The sequence below is a fragment of the Urocampus carinirostris genome, chromosome 1 (assembly GCF_059441175.1).
Source record: "Urocampus carinirostris isolate Australia breed hairy pipefish chromosome 1, RoL_Ucar_1.0, whole genome shotgun sequence".
NCBI classification, from domain to species: Eukaryota; Metazoa; Chordata; class Actinopteri; order Syngnathiformes; family Syngnathidae; genus Urocampus; species Urocampus carinirostris.
In genome coordinates this window covers 54,205,216-54,222,517 of record NC_142349.1, presented here as the reverse complement: position 1 = coordinate 54,222,517, position 17,302 = coordinate 54,205,216, and the positions used below count along the sequence as shown (strand labels likewise).

At 40.5% G+C, this 17,302-nt stretch overlaps 1 protein-coding gene across 3 annotated transcripts in view; it reads right to left on the bottom strand.

Annotated features, from left to right (window-relative positions):
- kcnq3 (potassium voltage-gated channel, KQT-like subfamily, member 3) overlaps positions 1-11,495 on the bottom strand; it is a 63,386-nt gene extending 51,891 nt beyond the window's left edge. For 2 of the 3 annotated variants that reach the window (XM_088345436.1, XM_088345450.1), the window contains exons 1-2: positions 11,312-11,495; positions 7,225-7,629 (exon numbers count right to left, since the gene is read on the bottom strand). In XM_088345436.1, the coding sequence (XP_088201562.1) occupies positions 7,225-7,496 (272 nt within the window). In that variant the 5' untranslated portion in view covers positions 7,497-7,629; positions 11,312-11,495. The remainder of the gene's footprint in view (positions 1-7,224; positions 7,630-11,311) is intronic. The other variant, XM_088345444.1, reaches the window with a different exon arrangement.
- Positions 11,496-17,302: the final 5,807 nt, after the last annotated feature.

Genomic DNA, 17,302 nt, shown 5'->3' with positions numbered 1-17,302 from the left:
ACGCGACTCCGGAGTCGGCATTTTTTTTAACTGCAAAATCCGACGTTTGAAAGAGACTCTCGCTAAAGAGAGTTCATTTGATCGGAGCAAGTTTCGATGACAAGTCTGTTCATAGAGTTGCTTGACTTAGTCTGTCTCCATTTTAATTGGCTTTTTCCTTCCAGTTACTTTGGGAAGAGTCACTTCCAGTCTAGTTAAACCATTTGTGTGACCATACAGTGCATCCGGAAAGAATTCACAGCGCTTCACTTTTTCCACATTTTGTTATGTTACAGCCTCATTCCATATTGTATTAATTTAATCTCTTATCTCAAAATTCTACACAAAATACTCCATTATGACAATGTGAAAAAGTTTTTTTTTTTTTTTACTTTTTTTTCATTTATTAAAAATAGACAACTAAGAAATCACATTTACATAAGTAAACACAGCCTTTGCCATGAAGCTCAAAATTGAGCTCAGGTGCATCTTTTTTCCACTGATCATCCTTGAGATCTTTCTACAGCTTAATTGGAGTCCACCTGCAGTAAATTCAGTTGATTGGACATGATTTGGAAAGGCACACACCTGTCTATATAAGGTCCCACAGTTGAGTGTGCATGTCAGAGCACAAACACCAAGCATGAAGTCAAAAGAACTGTCTGGAGACCTGCGACACAGGATTGTCTTGAGGCACAAATCTGGGGAAAGATACAGAAAAATTTCTGCTGCTTTGAAGGTCCCAATCAGCACAGTGGCCTCCATTATTCGTAAATGGAAGACATTTGGAACCACCAGGACTCTTCCTAGAGCTGGCCGGCCTTCTAAACTGAGCGATCGGGGAAGAAGGGCCTTAGTCAGGGAGGTGACCAAGAACCCGATGTTCACTCTGTCAGAGCTCCAGCGTTCCTCTGTGGAGAGAGGAGAGCCTTCCAGAAGGACAACCATCTCTGCAGCAATCCACCAATCAGGCCTGTATGGTAGAGTGGCCAGACGAAAGCCACTCCTTAGTAAAAGGAACATGGAAGCCCGTCTGGAATTTGCCAAAAAGCACCTGAATGACTCTCAGACCATGAGAAACAAAATTCTCTGGTCTGATGAGACAAAGATTGAACTCTTTGGTGTGAATGCCAGGCGCCATGTTTGGAGGAAACCAGGCACCGCTCATCACCAGGCCAATACCATCCCTACAGTGAAGCATGGTGGTGGCAGCATCATGCTGTGGGGATGTTTTTCAGCAGCAGGAACTGGCAGACTAGTCAGGATAGAAGGAAAAATGAATGCAGCAATATATAGAGATATCCTGGATGAAAACCTGCTCCAGAGCGCTCTTGACCTCAGGCTGGGGCGAAGGTTCATTTTTCAGCAGGACAACGACCCAAAGCACACAGCCAAGATTTCAAAAGATTGGCTTCAGAACCACTTCGTGAATGTCCTGGAGTGTCCCAGCCAGAGTCCAGACTTGAATCCGATCGAACATCTCTGGAGAGATCTGAAAATGGCTGTGCACAAACGTCTCCCATCCAACCTGATTGAGCTTGAGACTAATTGCAAAGAAGAATGGGCAAAACTGCCTAAATTTAGGTGTGCTAAACTTGTGGGATAATATTCAAAAAGACTTGAGGCTGTATTTGCTGCCAAAGGTGGATCAACAAAGTATTGAGCAAAGGCTGTGAATGCTTATGTAAATGTGATTTCTTAGTTTTCTTTTTTAAATAAATTCAAAAGAAGTAAAAAAAAAAACATTTTCACATTGTCATAATGGAGTATTTTGTGTAGAATTTTGAGATAAGAGATTAAATTAATACAATTTGGAATGAGGCTGTAACATAACAAAATGTGGAAAAAGTGAAGCGCTGTGAATACTTTCCAGATGCACTGTAAATGAGCTCATAAAATAACATTTTAGAAAATTATTTGTTTACAGTAAAATAATTGTTATAGAATAGTGTACAGAAACAGAACATTTGCTAAGATACAGAGACATAAAGCTACTCTAACACAGGCCCGGCTATACATCTCTGCGACACTAACTAGAGCTAAATAAACAAAACAATAAAGGAAAAAGACGCAAGATATGATGGAACGCAGGTTATTTTTCACTAAACAAAACATGAAAGGAAGACTTTATATTACGATACAAACTGCTTCAAATTGAACAAAACACCAAAAAGAGGTACAATTACATAGTGTTCCAATGCCAACAAATTCTAACAGAACACAACATGAAAGGAAGACATCAGGGACGCAGCCCATCAATTTAATTCTGTGGTCTGCCGGCCCCGACTTGCAGCAAAAATTGTGAGGGAAAATAAGAGCCGTGACACAATTTGCTTTTTCAGCGCCAGATCTCAGAAACAGTCAACTAGGCATAAAGGATTGCAGCCAAAACAGTGCAGTTCATTCTAGGCGAGCCACATTGTTACAGAACCTGAAAAAATGCATTCTGTCTGCCCCTGCTTTTAGCAATATTCGACCAAAGGGATAATGGATCGCAGCCAAAACAGTGCATTTCATTTTAGGGAGTCCAGAAAGCTAGCCTTTTAAACAAAAGTGCCATCTATCGGTCCTCGCTTGCAACAACATGGATTTGGAGATCGTGGATGGCGGCTGTACGGGAGCTTTACATATCAGGCAGAAAGAATGGGGGGGAAAAGAGCCATTACTCCTCCACAAATGAGCTCTCTCTGCCCCTAGTCCCATCAACAGTTGGCTGGGGACAGAGGTGGGTAGAGTAGCCAAATATTTTACCCAAGTAAAAGTACTTTGACTTCAGAATAATATTACTCAAGTAAAAGTAAAAAGTAGTCATCCAAATAATTACTTGAGTAAAAGTAAAAAAGTACTTGGTAAAAAAACTACTCAAGTCTTGAGTAACTGTTTTTTTAAGCCACTATTCAATCAGATCATAAAATTATCAAGGTTCATCCAATCAACGATAAATTACATTTAATTTTAAAAATAAGTTAGAATAAACAAAGTAAATTGAAGTACTTTGATAAACAATAACATTTTAACACTATAAATCAAAGAAATAAATTAAGCACAATTAGCACATGTAAAGCCCCAGTACTATTTTTAACAGGCTCTGCAGGCACGACAACAAGCTAGCCCAGGGGTCGGCAACCCGAATGTTAAAAGAGCCATATGCACTCTGCCGAACCCTGCTCTCAGCAATATTCAACTGGGGATAATGGATTTAAGCCACAACCGTGCGGTTATTTTGGGGCAGGCCAGAACAGCATGCCTCCCAACAAAAATTATTCCTGCAGCCGCACGAGTCAAGTTCATTTTAAGAAGAACTACAATAATGGCAAAAATAGAGCCGCCAAGCCCAGAAGTGGTCCCTGCCAGTTCCATTTGCAGCAATATACAATCAGGGATAGTGGGCCGCGGCCACCTAAGTGCAGTTTACTTTATGATGGAAACACGGCAAAAAAGAGCCTCCAGGTTTGATGAAAAATGCCTTCTGCTGGCTCCAGATTGCAGTACTATGCAATCTGGGATAATGTCAAGTCAAGTCAAGTCAAGTCATGTTTATTTGTATAGCCCTTAATCACAAAGAGTCTCAAAGGGCTGCGCAGATCAAAGACTATTGCAAACTACAGACTATTATGACACCATCCCCTGATCTAAAACCTACATGAGGGCAAATAATACACATATATTGTCAACATAAGATATAGGTTATTCATATGCTATAGAGTAGAAGTATGTTTTAAGCTTAGATTTAAACATTTCCACTGAGGTTGGAGATCGAATCTCAGGGGGAAGAGCATTCCACAGCACCGGGGCCCGGATGGAGAACGCTCTCGAACCTGCGGATCTCTTCTTGGCTCTTGGGATCACTTGTAGACCAGCGTTTTCAGAGCGAAGACTCTGGACCGGAACATATTGGATTGCAGACTATTTTTCAACCCAGAATTGCAAAAGTTGGAAAAAGTTTTCTAGTTTTTTTTTTAAGTTCTCCTTCCTGCCGCATTAGCACTAGCACAAGCGCTCTAATGTGACAGCTGAGCGCTCGTAGCCCTTCCTCTCGTGCACTTAAGTGCTTTCCGACGGCCGACGGTGTCCCACGACGCCCTGAAAACGAGTCCCGGCGGGAGCGTCAAAACGTCCCACGTAAAAGCCGGCTAATCGTTTGCATCGATCATGACGTGTCAAAACCTGACGGACGGACAACACCTTCATTTTCTTACATTTGATTAGCTGCTAATACTAGTAATGGCGACCGCATCGTAACCGCTAACAACGCTCTTAAACACTGGCGGTGATTCTGGCATTGATCGGCACGTATTAAGCACGATTTTCAGGACGATGCCCAAAGCTACAAATAAATAAATGAAAAATGTTGTGCAACACCAGGTGAAAAAAACAAGGCATTGAAAGTAGGACAGTGTTATTATACTGTTGGGTCAAAAAAGAACCAATTTAGGTCAAGCATAGACCGAACCATTTTATATAACTTTTCTGAAACATCAAAAATATTTGCTTATAAATGCAATTTAGTACCACACACACCTTTGATAACATCCATCCATCCATCCATCCATCCATCCATTATCTGCACTGCTTATCCTCAGTAGGGTCACGGGGGTGCTGGAGCCCATCCCAGCTATCTTCGGGCAGTGGGCAGGGGACACCCAGAACTGGTTGCCAGCCAGTCGCAGGGCACACAAAGACAGACAATTCACTCGCTCATTCAAACCTAGGGACAATTTGGACTGGCCAATTAACCTGACATGCATGTTTTTGGAATGTGGGAGGACACTGATGAGCCCAGAGGAAACCCACGCAAGCACGGGGAGAAAATGCAAACTCCACACAGGAGGTTGAATCCCATGACCTCAGAACTGTGCCGCACACGCGCCAACCACTGCGCCGCCGTGCTGCCGTTTTACAAACAATCAAAAAATAAAATAATAGTCTAAAGTACTGTGATTGAAAGTAATTTTATGTTATCAAAGGGGGCAGCACGGCGATGAAGTCTGCTCTCCCGTCCCGTATTACGACCCATTTTTGATCCCGACCACGCTTTTGCTCTCCTGTCCTGGCTATCGACCTGTTTTTTTCGTCCCTGACACCGCCATCTCCCGCTACGGAAGATCCCCTTCCGTATTCGGATCAAGATCCGATTTTTGTGAGCGGCTTGCTTCCCGCGTCCGGCAAGCACCGGATCGCGGGAGCCGCCCTTCCTCTATCTATCAAATAAACTTGTGGTTAACGTTAGACAATTCGGTCATGATTCCGTTCTGGTCGTGACAAGCAGACCTGGGCACTCCGATCCTGGAGGGTTGCATGTCCTGCTTGATGTTGGATGTTTTCTGCTCTAATACAGGTGATTTGTTGCTAGCGAGCTGATAATTTCTATCACCTAAGATGAAAAAGAGGAACCTCCAAAATGCGTCCTTCGAGAACCAGAGTACTCAGGTCTGGTTTAGAGCTAGTGCTAACAATCAACGCCCTTTTATTTGGCTTATCGGACATTCGCGGATCGTTCGCACCTTTAGCACGGCGGCAAATGTTAGCGTCGCTCTAGGCGTCAATGCTATCGGCTGCCAGCTGTGGCAGCGACGAGGCTAACCGGCGCCAGTCTTCGCATATGCGGCGGCCATATTGGAAGTAGGCCACGGCGAAAACTGACTCACGAGTGTTATTGCAATGTTTTTCCTCGTCAGTGTCTCGCCGTTTGCCGTTTGCCGTTTGCCCGTTGGACGTTTGCGCTTGCCGCCGTTCGATTGTGTCAATTTGAAAATTTCAAGCATTGAAAAGAATTCAAAGGAATCGGAATCTTTTCAATTTTAATAGATACTGTAATTACATGTAACACACACATAGTTTAGTACTCACATAGAGGGTTGGGGAGTAACGGAATATATGTAAGGGGGTTATGTTACTGGAATACCAGAAAAAAATAATTATATTATGTTATAGTTACAGGAAAAAAGACGTAATAAGATTTCAGGTACATATAGGCTGTACTTGCCCAAGACACACCACAGGAAAAGGTGGCCCTACCACCCTAATGGTTAAGGGATCCAACCAGCCAACCAACTCTAGTCAAAATGAGGATAACTTTACAGGATTACAATTTCATTTAAAAATATATTTACTTATACGGACTAATTGTGTCCATCATAATTTCAACCAGGGGGGCTGAGTGGTTAGAGCGTCAGACCCACAGTTCATAGATTTGGGGTTCAAATCCAGCTTCCTGCCTCCCTGTGCAAAGTATGCATGGTCTCCCTGTGTCTGCATGCATGCCAGGTCATTAGTGACTCCAAATTGTCCATGTGTGAGTGGTTTTGTGTCTCAGTGTGCCCTGCAACTAGCTGGCAACACTGTGTTACAGGTAAAAGAACTTCTCTTTTTGTCTGTATTTCATTTCCTCTTCGATGTAGCACTCATCTGGTTAATTGGCTTAAGCCAGCAGTTTCGGAAGTGCAGCAAAATTGTATGTTAGTGAGGCATTCAAGAACATTTAGTAAATATGATTGATTGTCGTCTTTTTAATTTTGCAGTTCATATGTGTGGCTAGAGAAGGAAACTGTGGCAAAAAGATGGAAGATGCCTGAGTCTCAAAACTTAGCAGTGGTTGCTGAATGACACTGACTGGTAAACCAAGCTTTGCTTACATGAAAGAGCTAACAGTAGCTTCTCATGACAAGCCATTACCCGCAGCCAAGCGGATAACATAAGTGGTTAGAGAAGGAAACAGTTGAAAAAAAGAGGGAAAATGCCTGAATCATGGAACTCAGCGATGTTCACCTTCATTAACAACTGTGGAAGGCGAGTAAACGATAAAACTACTGGTTAGCAGCAAGCCATAGCCTGAAGCCAAGTGGCTAACACAAGTGGCTAGAGAAGGAAATAATGGAAACAAGTGGAAGAAACCTTTATCATGGGACTCAGCGACAATCGTACCTCCTGAATCGTGTTTGAATTGTGAGGGGTCCTAGTGTATATTATTTGTTTAATAGTCACTATCATGTGAAAAAGACATATGTAGAAATAATTATCAGATAGATATAACACATTTTCTTATTATAGATATTAATAATAATAATAATAATAATAATTTCCTTTGTATTGTCATTCTTTGTAACAATGTACACAGAACGAAATGTCGATACATCTGACCCGTTGCATCGAGTATAGCATCTGCTGTATACAGCGTATCTCAATTTTTGACATTTTTCTTCTAGGATCATGAACGAATTTGAAATTGTAAGGGCAGAGACTCACACGAAGGCGTGGTAGAGGAGGGCCCATCCCCGGGGTCTCTCCAGGGCATCATAGATCAGGTTCTGGATCCTCCTCTTGCGGGCGTTATTCCTCTTGGGAGGCCGGCTGTAGTTGAGGGGGGTCTTGGCCAGGAGCCCGAAGGCCGTGCCCTGAGACCCCCGCTTGTAGTCCGGGGCCACCACCAACAGGGTGCCATCTTTGTCCCCCCTGTCAGGGGGGTCCTTCTTAGGGTCCTCGGCGCCGCCGGCCGCGCTCCTGGACCGTAGTCCCATGGTCAGTACGGCTTTCCCGGTTCGGGCCGCATGCCATGGTCCGGTCTGGTCCGGGGGGCCCCTGCCAGACCCCTGGCCTCAGCCCGGGGTCATTTAGGGACACGGTGGGAGGGGACGCCGCCGGTTTGGGCTGCTGCAAAAAACGGAACATGAAAAATTGAAGACCGGGAAGAAGAAGAGCTGTCAATCAACTGCTCCACTCTTAGTCAACAGAAACAAATTGTTCTTTTTTTAGGGTACTGTCCCCAATAGTGACTGATAGAAAATCCTTTTTTTATATCAAGATCAAAATGTTTCTTCCTTCCTTCCAAATAATAAAGTTGAATAGGTTTAAATCGGAACAACAAAGAAATGGGTAAAAAGATAAACACATGTTTAAAAATACTGCCCAACAAAAGCATGGAATATAATAAATGCCCCTTGATTAGCTCTAACTGAACAAAACCAGAAAACGAGATAATGAGGATAATGCGTCAATCCCAACTTCAAACAGTTTGAATGGAACAAACCATAAAAAAGAAGATGCAGATTATGATGGAATACCAACTAGTTCTAACAGAACAAACTAAACAAAACATGAAAGAATGAAGATACATGGTAAAATACTCACATGTGAAACAACCTAAATAGCTCTAACTGGAGAGCATTAAAAGAAAGAAAATGCTGAATATGTTGGAATACCAATTGGTTCCAACAGAAGGAACAATGAAAGAGCAGGGATCGACACACTACCCAATGTTCCGAAAACATCGAGCTCTAACAGAACAAAACAGTAAATTTTAATTCAAGATATGTTGGAACATTCACTCTAATTAACCAACATGAAGAAAGATAACGTTGCATACATGCAATAAGCCCTTCTGAAGTTGCCCTATTGTAGTATTTCCTTGGTATTTCCAACATAGATTTTTGTTGTATTACTGTAGTTCAGGGGTGTCAAACTCATTTTAACTCGGGGGCCACATGATACTCTCGGAGACCGCACTAGTAAATTACAGAGAAAGGGGAAAAAAGAGAAAGAAATAAGAGAAAGAGAGGGAGAAAAAAAACACAAAGGGTGGCACAAAGAAAGGATGAAAGGAAAAAAGAGAGAAAAGAGAGAAAGGGAGAAAAGACAGAGAAAGAGAGAAAAGAGAGAAAGAGAATGAGAGAGACAGAGAACGTGAGGACAAGAGATAAAAAGAGAAATAGTGAGAGAGGGGGAAAGAAAGAGAGGTAGAAAGAAAGAAATCCAGAGACAAATAAAAAGAGAGGAGGAGAGAAAAAAGAGAAGGAGAGAAAGAGAGAAAGGGAAAGCAAGAAAGAGGGAGAGAAAGAGAGAAAAGGAAAAAAGGACGAGTGAGCAAAAGAAGGTAAGAAGACACAGAAAGAGACAAAGAGGAACAAAGAAAGAGAAAAGCAGAGACAGAGCATGAAAGAGAGAGAGACAGAGAGTGAGAGAAACAAGTAAGAAAAGAGAGAGAGAGAGAGAGAGAGAGAGAGAGAGAGAGAGAGAGAGAGAGAGAGAGAGAGAGAGAGAGAAATACAAGTACAGCATCTTTATGATAGGCGTCTGGCTTTGGCAACATCAAGCGGACATATTTCAACCTGCAGCTTGTTTTTCTCTTGCACCTCCCTCAGCATTGTCTCGCGGGCTGGATTCAATCCCTTAGCGAGCCTGATCCGGCCCACGGGCCGCCTCTTTGACACCCCTGCTGTAGTTGTAGCTTTGTAGTATCTTTCAGGTAATACTTCTGTAGTAGTGTTTTTGTGGTATTTGTGTAGTAATATTTATCTCGTTGTGTAAGTCACAAGAGAATATTGAAGCACCCAAACCTGAAAATGTGTCTCAAATGAGATCATACTTGGGTCTCGTTAACCACTACCAAAAATGTCTACCTAACCTGGCTTCGGTTGCTACATCCACTGAATGCGCTACTGCAGACAGGAGTGGAGTGGCCATTATGATCCAGCCAAACCCATCAGGCTACCTGCCACGCGTATGGGATATTTAAAAGTTCCACCATTACTTTATTTACCTCATGTTGAGGTTTTGAATTTTTCCTTGCCCTCATGTAGGTTTTAGATCAGGGGATGGTGTCATAATAGGTTTGCAATCAACTGTGGTCAGTGCAGCGCTTTGAGAATTCTCGTGATGTAGGGCGTCACAAATAAACATGACTTGACTTGACGATATTGGAACACTGACTGTAACTGAAAAAAACATGAAAGGAAAACAACGGGGGAATTTTGGAACGCTAACTCAATTCGAACAAAAACATGAAAGAAAACAACATATGTTGAAAAACAAGTAACTCTCACTAAGCAAATCATAAAAGGAAGACAACACGGAATACATTTGGATGATAACCATCTGTAACTTAACAAAACATGAAAAGAGACAATAAAGATAGTCACACATGGATAGATTATAAGTGTTGTCTCTCTTTCATAGAACTGTTCTGTCCACATGGTAGTGTTTTCTCTGCGTCCACTGTCTTCCATGTTTTGTTGGGTTAGAACCAGTTGGCGTTTCAACATATTACAACATGGTCCTATTTTTGTCCGTGTGTTTGTTTTTTCCTTTTTCATGTTCTGTTCCTTAGTTTGCGCTGTTTAGTGTCCCAACATATTCTGTTGTCTTCCTTTCATGTCTACGTTCAGTTAGAGTAAGTATTCCAACATATCCCGTGTTGTCATTCTTTCATTTTTTTGTTCTGTTGAAGTTGGTTGGTGTTGGAAGATTATGTATCTGTTTGTCCATGCATGAGTATGTTCCTTAGAATTAGTTAGAATTCCAGCATATTCTTCATCTTCCTCTTTTGTTGTCTTTTTGTTCAGTTAGAAATAGATAGTATTCCAACATATCCTGCGTCTCCTCCTTTCATGTTTTGTTAATTGAGATTTAGTCTGTGTTTTGAAATGATGTTGTTAGGATGCGTTGTTGAGCCTGTGCCAGAACAGCGTTGATGTCTCTGAATTTAGGAGATCCAAGTACACTTCCTTGTTCTGTTTCTCTACACTACCCCATACCTTTTCTGTAACTATATAATTTTCTAAACTCTTAATTTGTGTCTACGATTAAGGGATATTCTTTCATTTTTTTGTTCTGTTGAAGTTGCCACGCTGACAAAGACACAAATATGTTACGTCTGTCTTTGGTTCTTAGTATTATAGTATCTCGTGAATATTGCTTTTCTTTCCTGATATTTTTTTTTAATCTCATTTTGTTTCTTTAAAAAATATTTATCATATGTTCCTCCCGTAGTGCCGCGTAAAATCTCGTCGTAAACAATCTTTCTTATTGTTATCAATAACAATAAAAACAATTATATTCCATTAAGATGACTAAAATACCGCATAGAGTGTTTTGAATTGTTATGTTTGTTGTTCTGACAGTAAAAGTTCCCCCGCAAATGCTTTCTTTTTTGTTTTTACAATTCGTCCCAGATGGTTTCGAAACGATTCAATAACGTCAACACTAAACTATTCGCATGACAGAAACCGACGCAAACACACACATACACACACAAATATCATCATATTATCTTCATTGGAAGCAATAATTAACGGCGTTAATTAACTGTGGCCACACACATTTATTCTTAACAAAATACAACTGGCTTGATCAAATACAAATAAAACGGGGGGAATCCGCGAGTAGGCGGGGGTGCGCTCATTAAATACGAGTCCCAGATGAGACAACAAAAGAGCTGGAATGGGCGTTTTGTTGTCTAATTATTATTGATATTATTGTAGGGGGCGCTAATAACAAAGACGTGGTATTTATTTCCGGGCGGGGGACACAAAATAAACAAAGGAATAAAAATTCTCACCGGCGTGCTTGTTTCCGATGTGTCTGCCTTCCTGACTCCATTCGGGGGGGAAAAGAGAAGGAAAACGAGAAGAAGCGACGAGAATTGAGGAGGATGCTCACGTAGAGGGGAGAGAGGGGAGAGAGAGTAAGAGAGAGAAAAAAAAAGAAAGAGAAAAAATGAGAGAGATGAGCAACAGCAGCATGAGGCGTGCGCGCGCGCGGCTACAGAGGCGCGGTCCCGCCAGGCAAGCAGGTACACCTCGTTCGTTGGGACCAGTGATGTATCGTTCGCGGACGTAACGGCTCTGCAAACTGACTCGCTGAGGTGAACAAAGAGCGCCGGCTCCCTTCAAAACACTTGTTCGCTTTCTCTCTTTCTTTTTCTTTCTCTCTCCCTATCACTCTTTTCTCTCTCTCTCTCTCTGTCTCCTTCTTTGAATTTCTCTCTCTCTCCTCTGTCTCTCTCTCCTTCTTATTCCCTCTCTTCCTCTCCATCACTCTTTCTGTCTATTTCTTTCTCTCTCACCTTCTGTTACTGTTTTTTTCTCTTTTCATCTCTTTTTGCCTTTATAACACTCCTCTTTTTCTATTTATTTATCTAATCCTATTTCTGTATCTTTCTTTCCCCCTCTCTAATTCACTCCCTCGTTTTCTCGCTTTACCTTCAAAACGCTCCCACTCTCTTTCTCCCTCTAAACTCTTTCTTTTCTCTTCTATATCACTTTCACTCTCTGTGTCTCTCTTTCTCTACATCTTTTTCTCTGTTCCCCTTTCTTTCTCTCTTTATTTCTGTCTCCATCTCTTTCTTTCCTTTCTCATTTTGTCTCATTTAATCTTACTTTCTTTCCTTTTCTCTCTCGAAATAAAGGCTATTATAATATTGGATCATCATACATTTACAAAATTATTTCATTTTGGTGCATTATGTTTCATTATTCAGGGTAATACAAAATAATAACAATAGTGATAATAATAATAATAATAATAATAATAATAATGATAATAAAAAGAACCGTTTGGGTGCTCAAAGAGCCAGCTCTTTTCAGTGAGCCAGGCTGAAAGTGTCAGGGACCAGAACAAGCACTCGGATCCAATAGCGTCAGTTTTATAGTTTATTTGGACAAGGTTCGGTGGAGCAGGCTTGAGACGTCGGGTCTTGGTAGCAGAAAGCCTCTTTGGACGGAATGGCAGCTCCGTGGTGAAACGCGTGACGAGCAACGTAGCAGGTAAGTCGGTGGCCGGGGCGGAAGAGTAGATCGTAAACTTGTAACAGAAAAGGGTCAGGCAACGAGAAGCAGGATTGGAATAGACAAAGGGATCGTGGGTACCTTGAATGTTGGAGGCTCACTCATGGAAACGAGGAGTACACTCGAACGTCCATCTCTGGACGCTGACAGCTTAAGTAGAAAGCTTCCACCAATCAGGAAGCACAATCCAGCACGCCAGCTGAATACTTCAGGTGGCTCCAGTTAGGTAATCACGACAGAAAGAGCCTGTTCTCTAAAACGAAACTTAATTCTTATTTCAAACAAATGGTCTGCTTTTATATAGCGCTTTTCAAGTCAATGAAGACCCCCCAAAGCGCTTTACAATGTGCTTCACACCTACCCATTCACACACACACACACACAAGTCTACATGTCAATCACAACGCCACCAATCAATCAATCAATCGACCTTGATCGCTCAAATGATTGGCGTGCAAATCTACGCTCGCACGTGCTCTCATGTGAATGCTACATGTGAATAGGAAAATGGTATGTACTTTGTTCACCTGAGGGGGAAAAAATACATTTTATGACCGTTACTGTTTGACAGTTGAATCTTGAATTTGTCAGGTTCAGGTGTGGCCAAGGAAGCCGATCCCATAAATGTAGACATAAAATGAGGTTTTAGGATAAGATTTATTGGCAGAAAAGGAAGAGGTGATGGAAAGTGTACAGAAACACAGCAAGGAAGTGTACGAGGAACTGCAGGATTCAAATAAATCAAAGCTACTCTAAAGAAGGCCCCACTATGCATCCCTGCTATGACATGTTTAAACACCAACTGGATCTAAATGAACCAAATATTAAAGGAAAAAAAGAGGGTATGGTCAAGTGCCATACTGACTCTTACTGAACAAAACACAAAAGGAAGGAGGGTGCAGAAAACATACTCTTTGATAGAACAACAACATAATTTTCTAACACGTACAAAACATGTAAGTAAGACGACAAAAGAAACATTCCGATACATGGACAGAACAGCAGCAAGAGTGCCATTTTGACGAGACCATGAGATATAATGCAAGAAAACTGACCAACTGTAACTGAACGAAACATGGAAGGAAGACAACACGGAATATTTTGGAACACTATTTCTAACTTAACTAAAACATGAAAGAATAACTACTGAAGGATTTTATACATTTGACTATAAAGGATTTTATACGATTGACTCATAATGCAATGAAGATTTTAGCTGAGTAGGCTTTAGTTCAATGACAGGTCGAGCTGTTCCAAATGGAAAATATTTGGACTAGTTCTGTTGATAACAGGACTCTGACGGAGGACGGCAGGCGTTGTTTTGAGTATTCCAGACAATGCGACGCGCTTCGACGAGATGGTGAAGCCCAGGGGGGGTTTCTTTGGCACGCCCATGGGAGGCGTCGGCACGCCATTGTGCGGGGAGAAAGCTAAAGGACTTCAGAAGATGGCTTCCCAGAGACTCCAACGTCGCTAAATCGGCCGTTTTCGATGGAGTACACTTAGTGAAAAATGTCGGCTTTCTTGTTCATCTTTACCCTCGAGAAACGAGCGTGCATAAATTGTTGGGTGAATGTAGGTTGTGTTTGGTTAATGGAGTCAAATAACTAATTCGAACAATTTGGTAAACGGTACGTTTTAATATTGATTCCCAACACTACGCAGGATATGTTGGAATACTACCTATCCCTAACTGCACACAACATGAAAGAAAGGTAACACACAAGGGTAAGTTCAGAGACTAATTAACTAAACAGATATATAAAATAGAAAATACGGGATATGTTGAACACTTACACTAATTGAACAAAACAGGAAAGAGGAAGACGCAGGCACAGAGACTTGCTGTAATTGAACAATAATATGAAGGAAGACTACACAGGATGTGTTGAAACGCTAACACTAACTTAATAAAAACAAGAAATAACGATAACCTGCACTAACTACCTCTCACTGAACAAAGAAGTCAGAGGAAGTGCACCACCAAAGAGACCAAAAGGCCCTTTTCCGTCCCGACTTTGGTCACCTGGAGTCCCGGCATAGGTGTCCGGTCGCCGCCTGTAACGGGATTACGGCTCTCTTAAATTAGATTGATTGTCCGTCCACTTAATTGTGGCCACCCGACACTAATCAAAGCGAGGTCAGAGAGGCTAAACGACTTGGGTTGTCGTTCCTGTTACTAAAAAAGTTTCAACTTCCTAAGACCCGAACTTCTTGTTTCATGGCCATGTACGTCCACGCATGGAGGTTAAAGTGAAGAGTGAAAAACGAAACAAATAAAATAATTAAAGACCCTAAAAGTTAAAAACACCATGATAGTGAGGAGCACTACTCAAGTGAACCCAAAGAAAATGCAATTTTCTTAATTCAGTTTTGGGGATTTGTGTTTCAGAATAGTTTTCTCTCATTTTAGGATTTCTTATTTAAATGAACATTTTTGGGAATATTTTTTTTTCTTTTTGAAAATGTTGATTTTCAGTTTTTGAGGACAATTTTTTCCAGTATTCAGAATATTTCTTCAGATTTGTTTTTTCGACTTTAAGACTTTTTGTCTGTTTTTACATTACCTTTAAAATATTTTTCTAAATACTTTGTATTTTTTTTAGTATTTTTTGGTTAGTTTTTGTATTTTTTGTTTTTGATATTTTTCTCCCAATGTTTGGAATAATTTTTTCTGTTTTTCAGAATATTTTTTTTACTTTTTTGAAATTTTGTTTTTCAGTGTTTATCAAAAATACTCTTTTTTTTCGAAAATAATTATTTTTCAGATGATTATTATAATTTTTTTTACTCACTGAATATCGTATTTTTTCTGACCATTCCAAATATTTTTCTTTAAGAATATATTTTGAGTCTTTCGTAATAATGTTTATAAAAACCTTCATTTTATTTTCCTTTTATTCAGACTCATTTTTCTGTTTGAAAAAAAAAAAAAGTCCAAATTTGAACCAGGGGTATCCGAAAAATGGTAAAAAATTGGATACAATTTTCTGAAATATATTCTGCATTTTTTTGTAAAGCCTTCCCAAAATTGTAACAGAAAAATCAACTATATACCACAAAAAATCTTTCCAAAAACTTTTTTTTCCAAGTTAATGCAATACTGACTGTTGGAGTATGGAGTATTGAGTACTCCATATTATAGTGATGGGTCTTTGTAAATCCATTTTAAACTCTAACGTCCTCCGTTTTAATAGGTAAAAAAGTAAAACTATTTCGAATGAAGAGAAAATAAAGCTGGAGGGGGGCATGTAGGAGCGAGGAACGAAGATAAAGAAGATGCGCTCATTCTTAGCTGAGCTTTCCAAAATAAAATGGCTGATCTCCGTGTCTATTTTACTGCACGTCTTCTTTTTATGTGTTACACAACTCTGTGGGCTGTGCCGACTCATCCTCCCCAGCGGGGGGGCTACCGATTGACGTCCTCGCCTTCTTATTTTTCCTCTAAAAACTCAATCGAAGAAATAAAACAAAAAAAGGGAAGGCTTCTTTTTTGCCCTTGGCTTCACTTTCCACAAACAGATGAAGGCAGGCGGCTTACAGGCCTTCAATTATTCATTGCAAAATAGGGGAGGGGGGGGTGGCTAGATGAGAGTATGGGGGGACGCTGGGGGCAGAAGATGCTTTCAAAAAAAAAAGAAAACCTTGCTTCTGTTTTCCTGCACAGGTAACAATTTACTTCCCAGGTCTAAAAAAAAAAAGTGGCTCCTCCCACTTTGGCTCCTCCCATTTTGGACAACCAATCAGAAGATGCTGAGGTCGTCAAGAACAGGCTTTGTACTCCCATGAGTAGAAACTTTTTTATCCTGATGGATTAAAAAAAAGTTCAATGTGAAGGCCTGGGACAGATTACATAGACCTGGCAACTGTGTAGGGTTAAACTCTGATTGGCTGCAAAATCAATAAAGTTAATCTTATTTAGATATTGATACTGTACAAATAATATATGTTTCTTATGGTTATTTAACCTCGTTGGGTATAAAACAAACGTAAAAAGTGTTACAATTGAGTTTTGGAGGCACCAGGGGCGGCTGAAAAGAGCTGGCAGGTGGAGTTGGTCAGAGCTGGTGTAAGTGGCTAATTTTAGCAGCCCACAGGAGAAACTACGTTGCCCTTGTTTTGTTTACGGTCGTTTTTTGACTCGTTTTTCTGACATTTTTCAGAAAGTTTTGGGGTTATTTGTTGGGCATTTTTTGGTTGTTTCTCAGTCGTTTTTTGTTGTTTTGTTCGGCTTTGTTTTGGTGTTTTTGCATGAGTTTCTTATTTTATTATTATTGTTGTTTATTGGTATTTTTAGGGTCGTTTTTTGGGTTTGTTTGGTGGGCTGTTTTGGCATCATTAAAGGGCATTTTTTGCTTGTTTTCTTGTCATTTTTTTTTCCTTTTTTTTTTTCGTTTTTAACGGCCATTTTTGGATGTTGTGTCTTTGGGCTGCTTTTGGGGTCATTTTTCATATTTTGCCTGTGTTTTGTTGTTTTTCTGTCCTTTTTGGGGTATTTTTTGTAAATTTTAGTCATTCTAGTGGCGTTTTTGGGGTTTTTCGTCAGTTTTTTAATCATTTTTCAGATATTTTTCATTTTTTTGTCTTTGTTGTGTCGTTTTTTTTATTGTTTGTTATATTTTGGGTCATTTTTTTCATTCTTTAGGGCTTGTTCTTTGGAATGTTTTTTGGGTGATTTTTTGCTATTTTTTTTGTAATTGTCTTAGTTTTGTTGTTTTCCGGTCGCATTTCGGTTGTTTTGGGGATTTTCTGGGTCTTTCGTA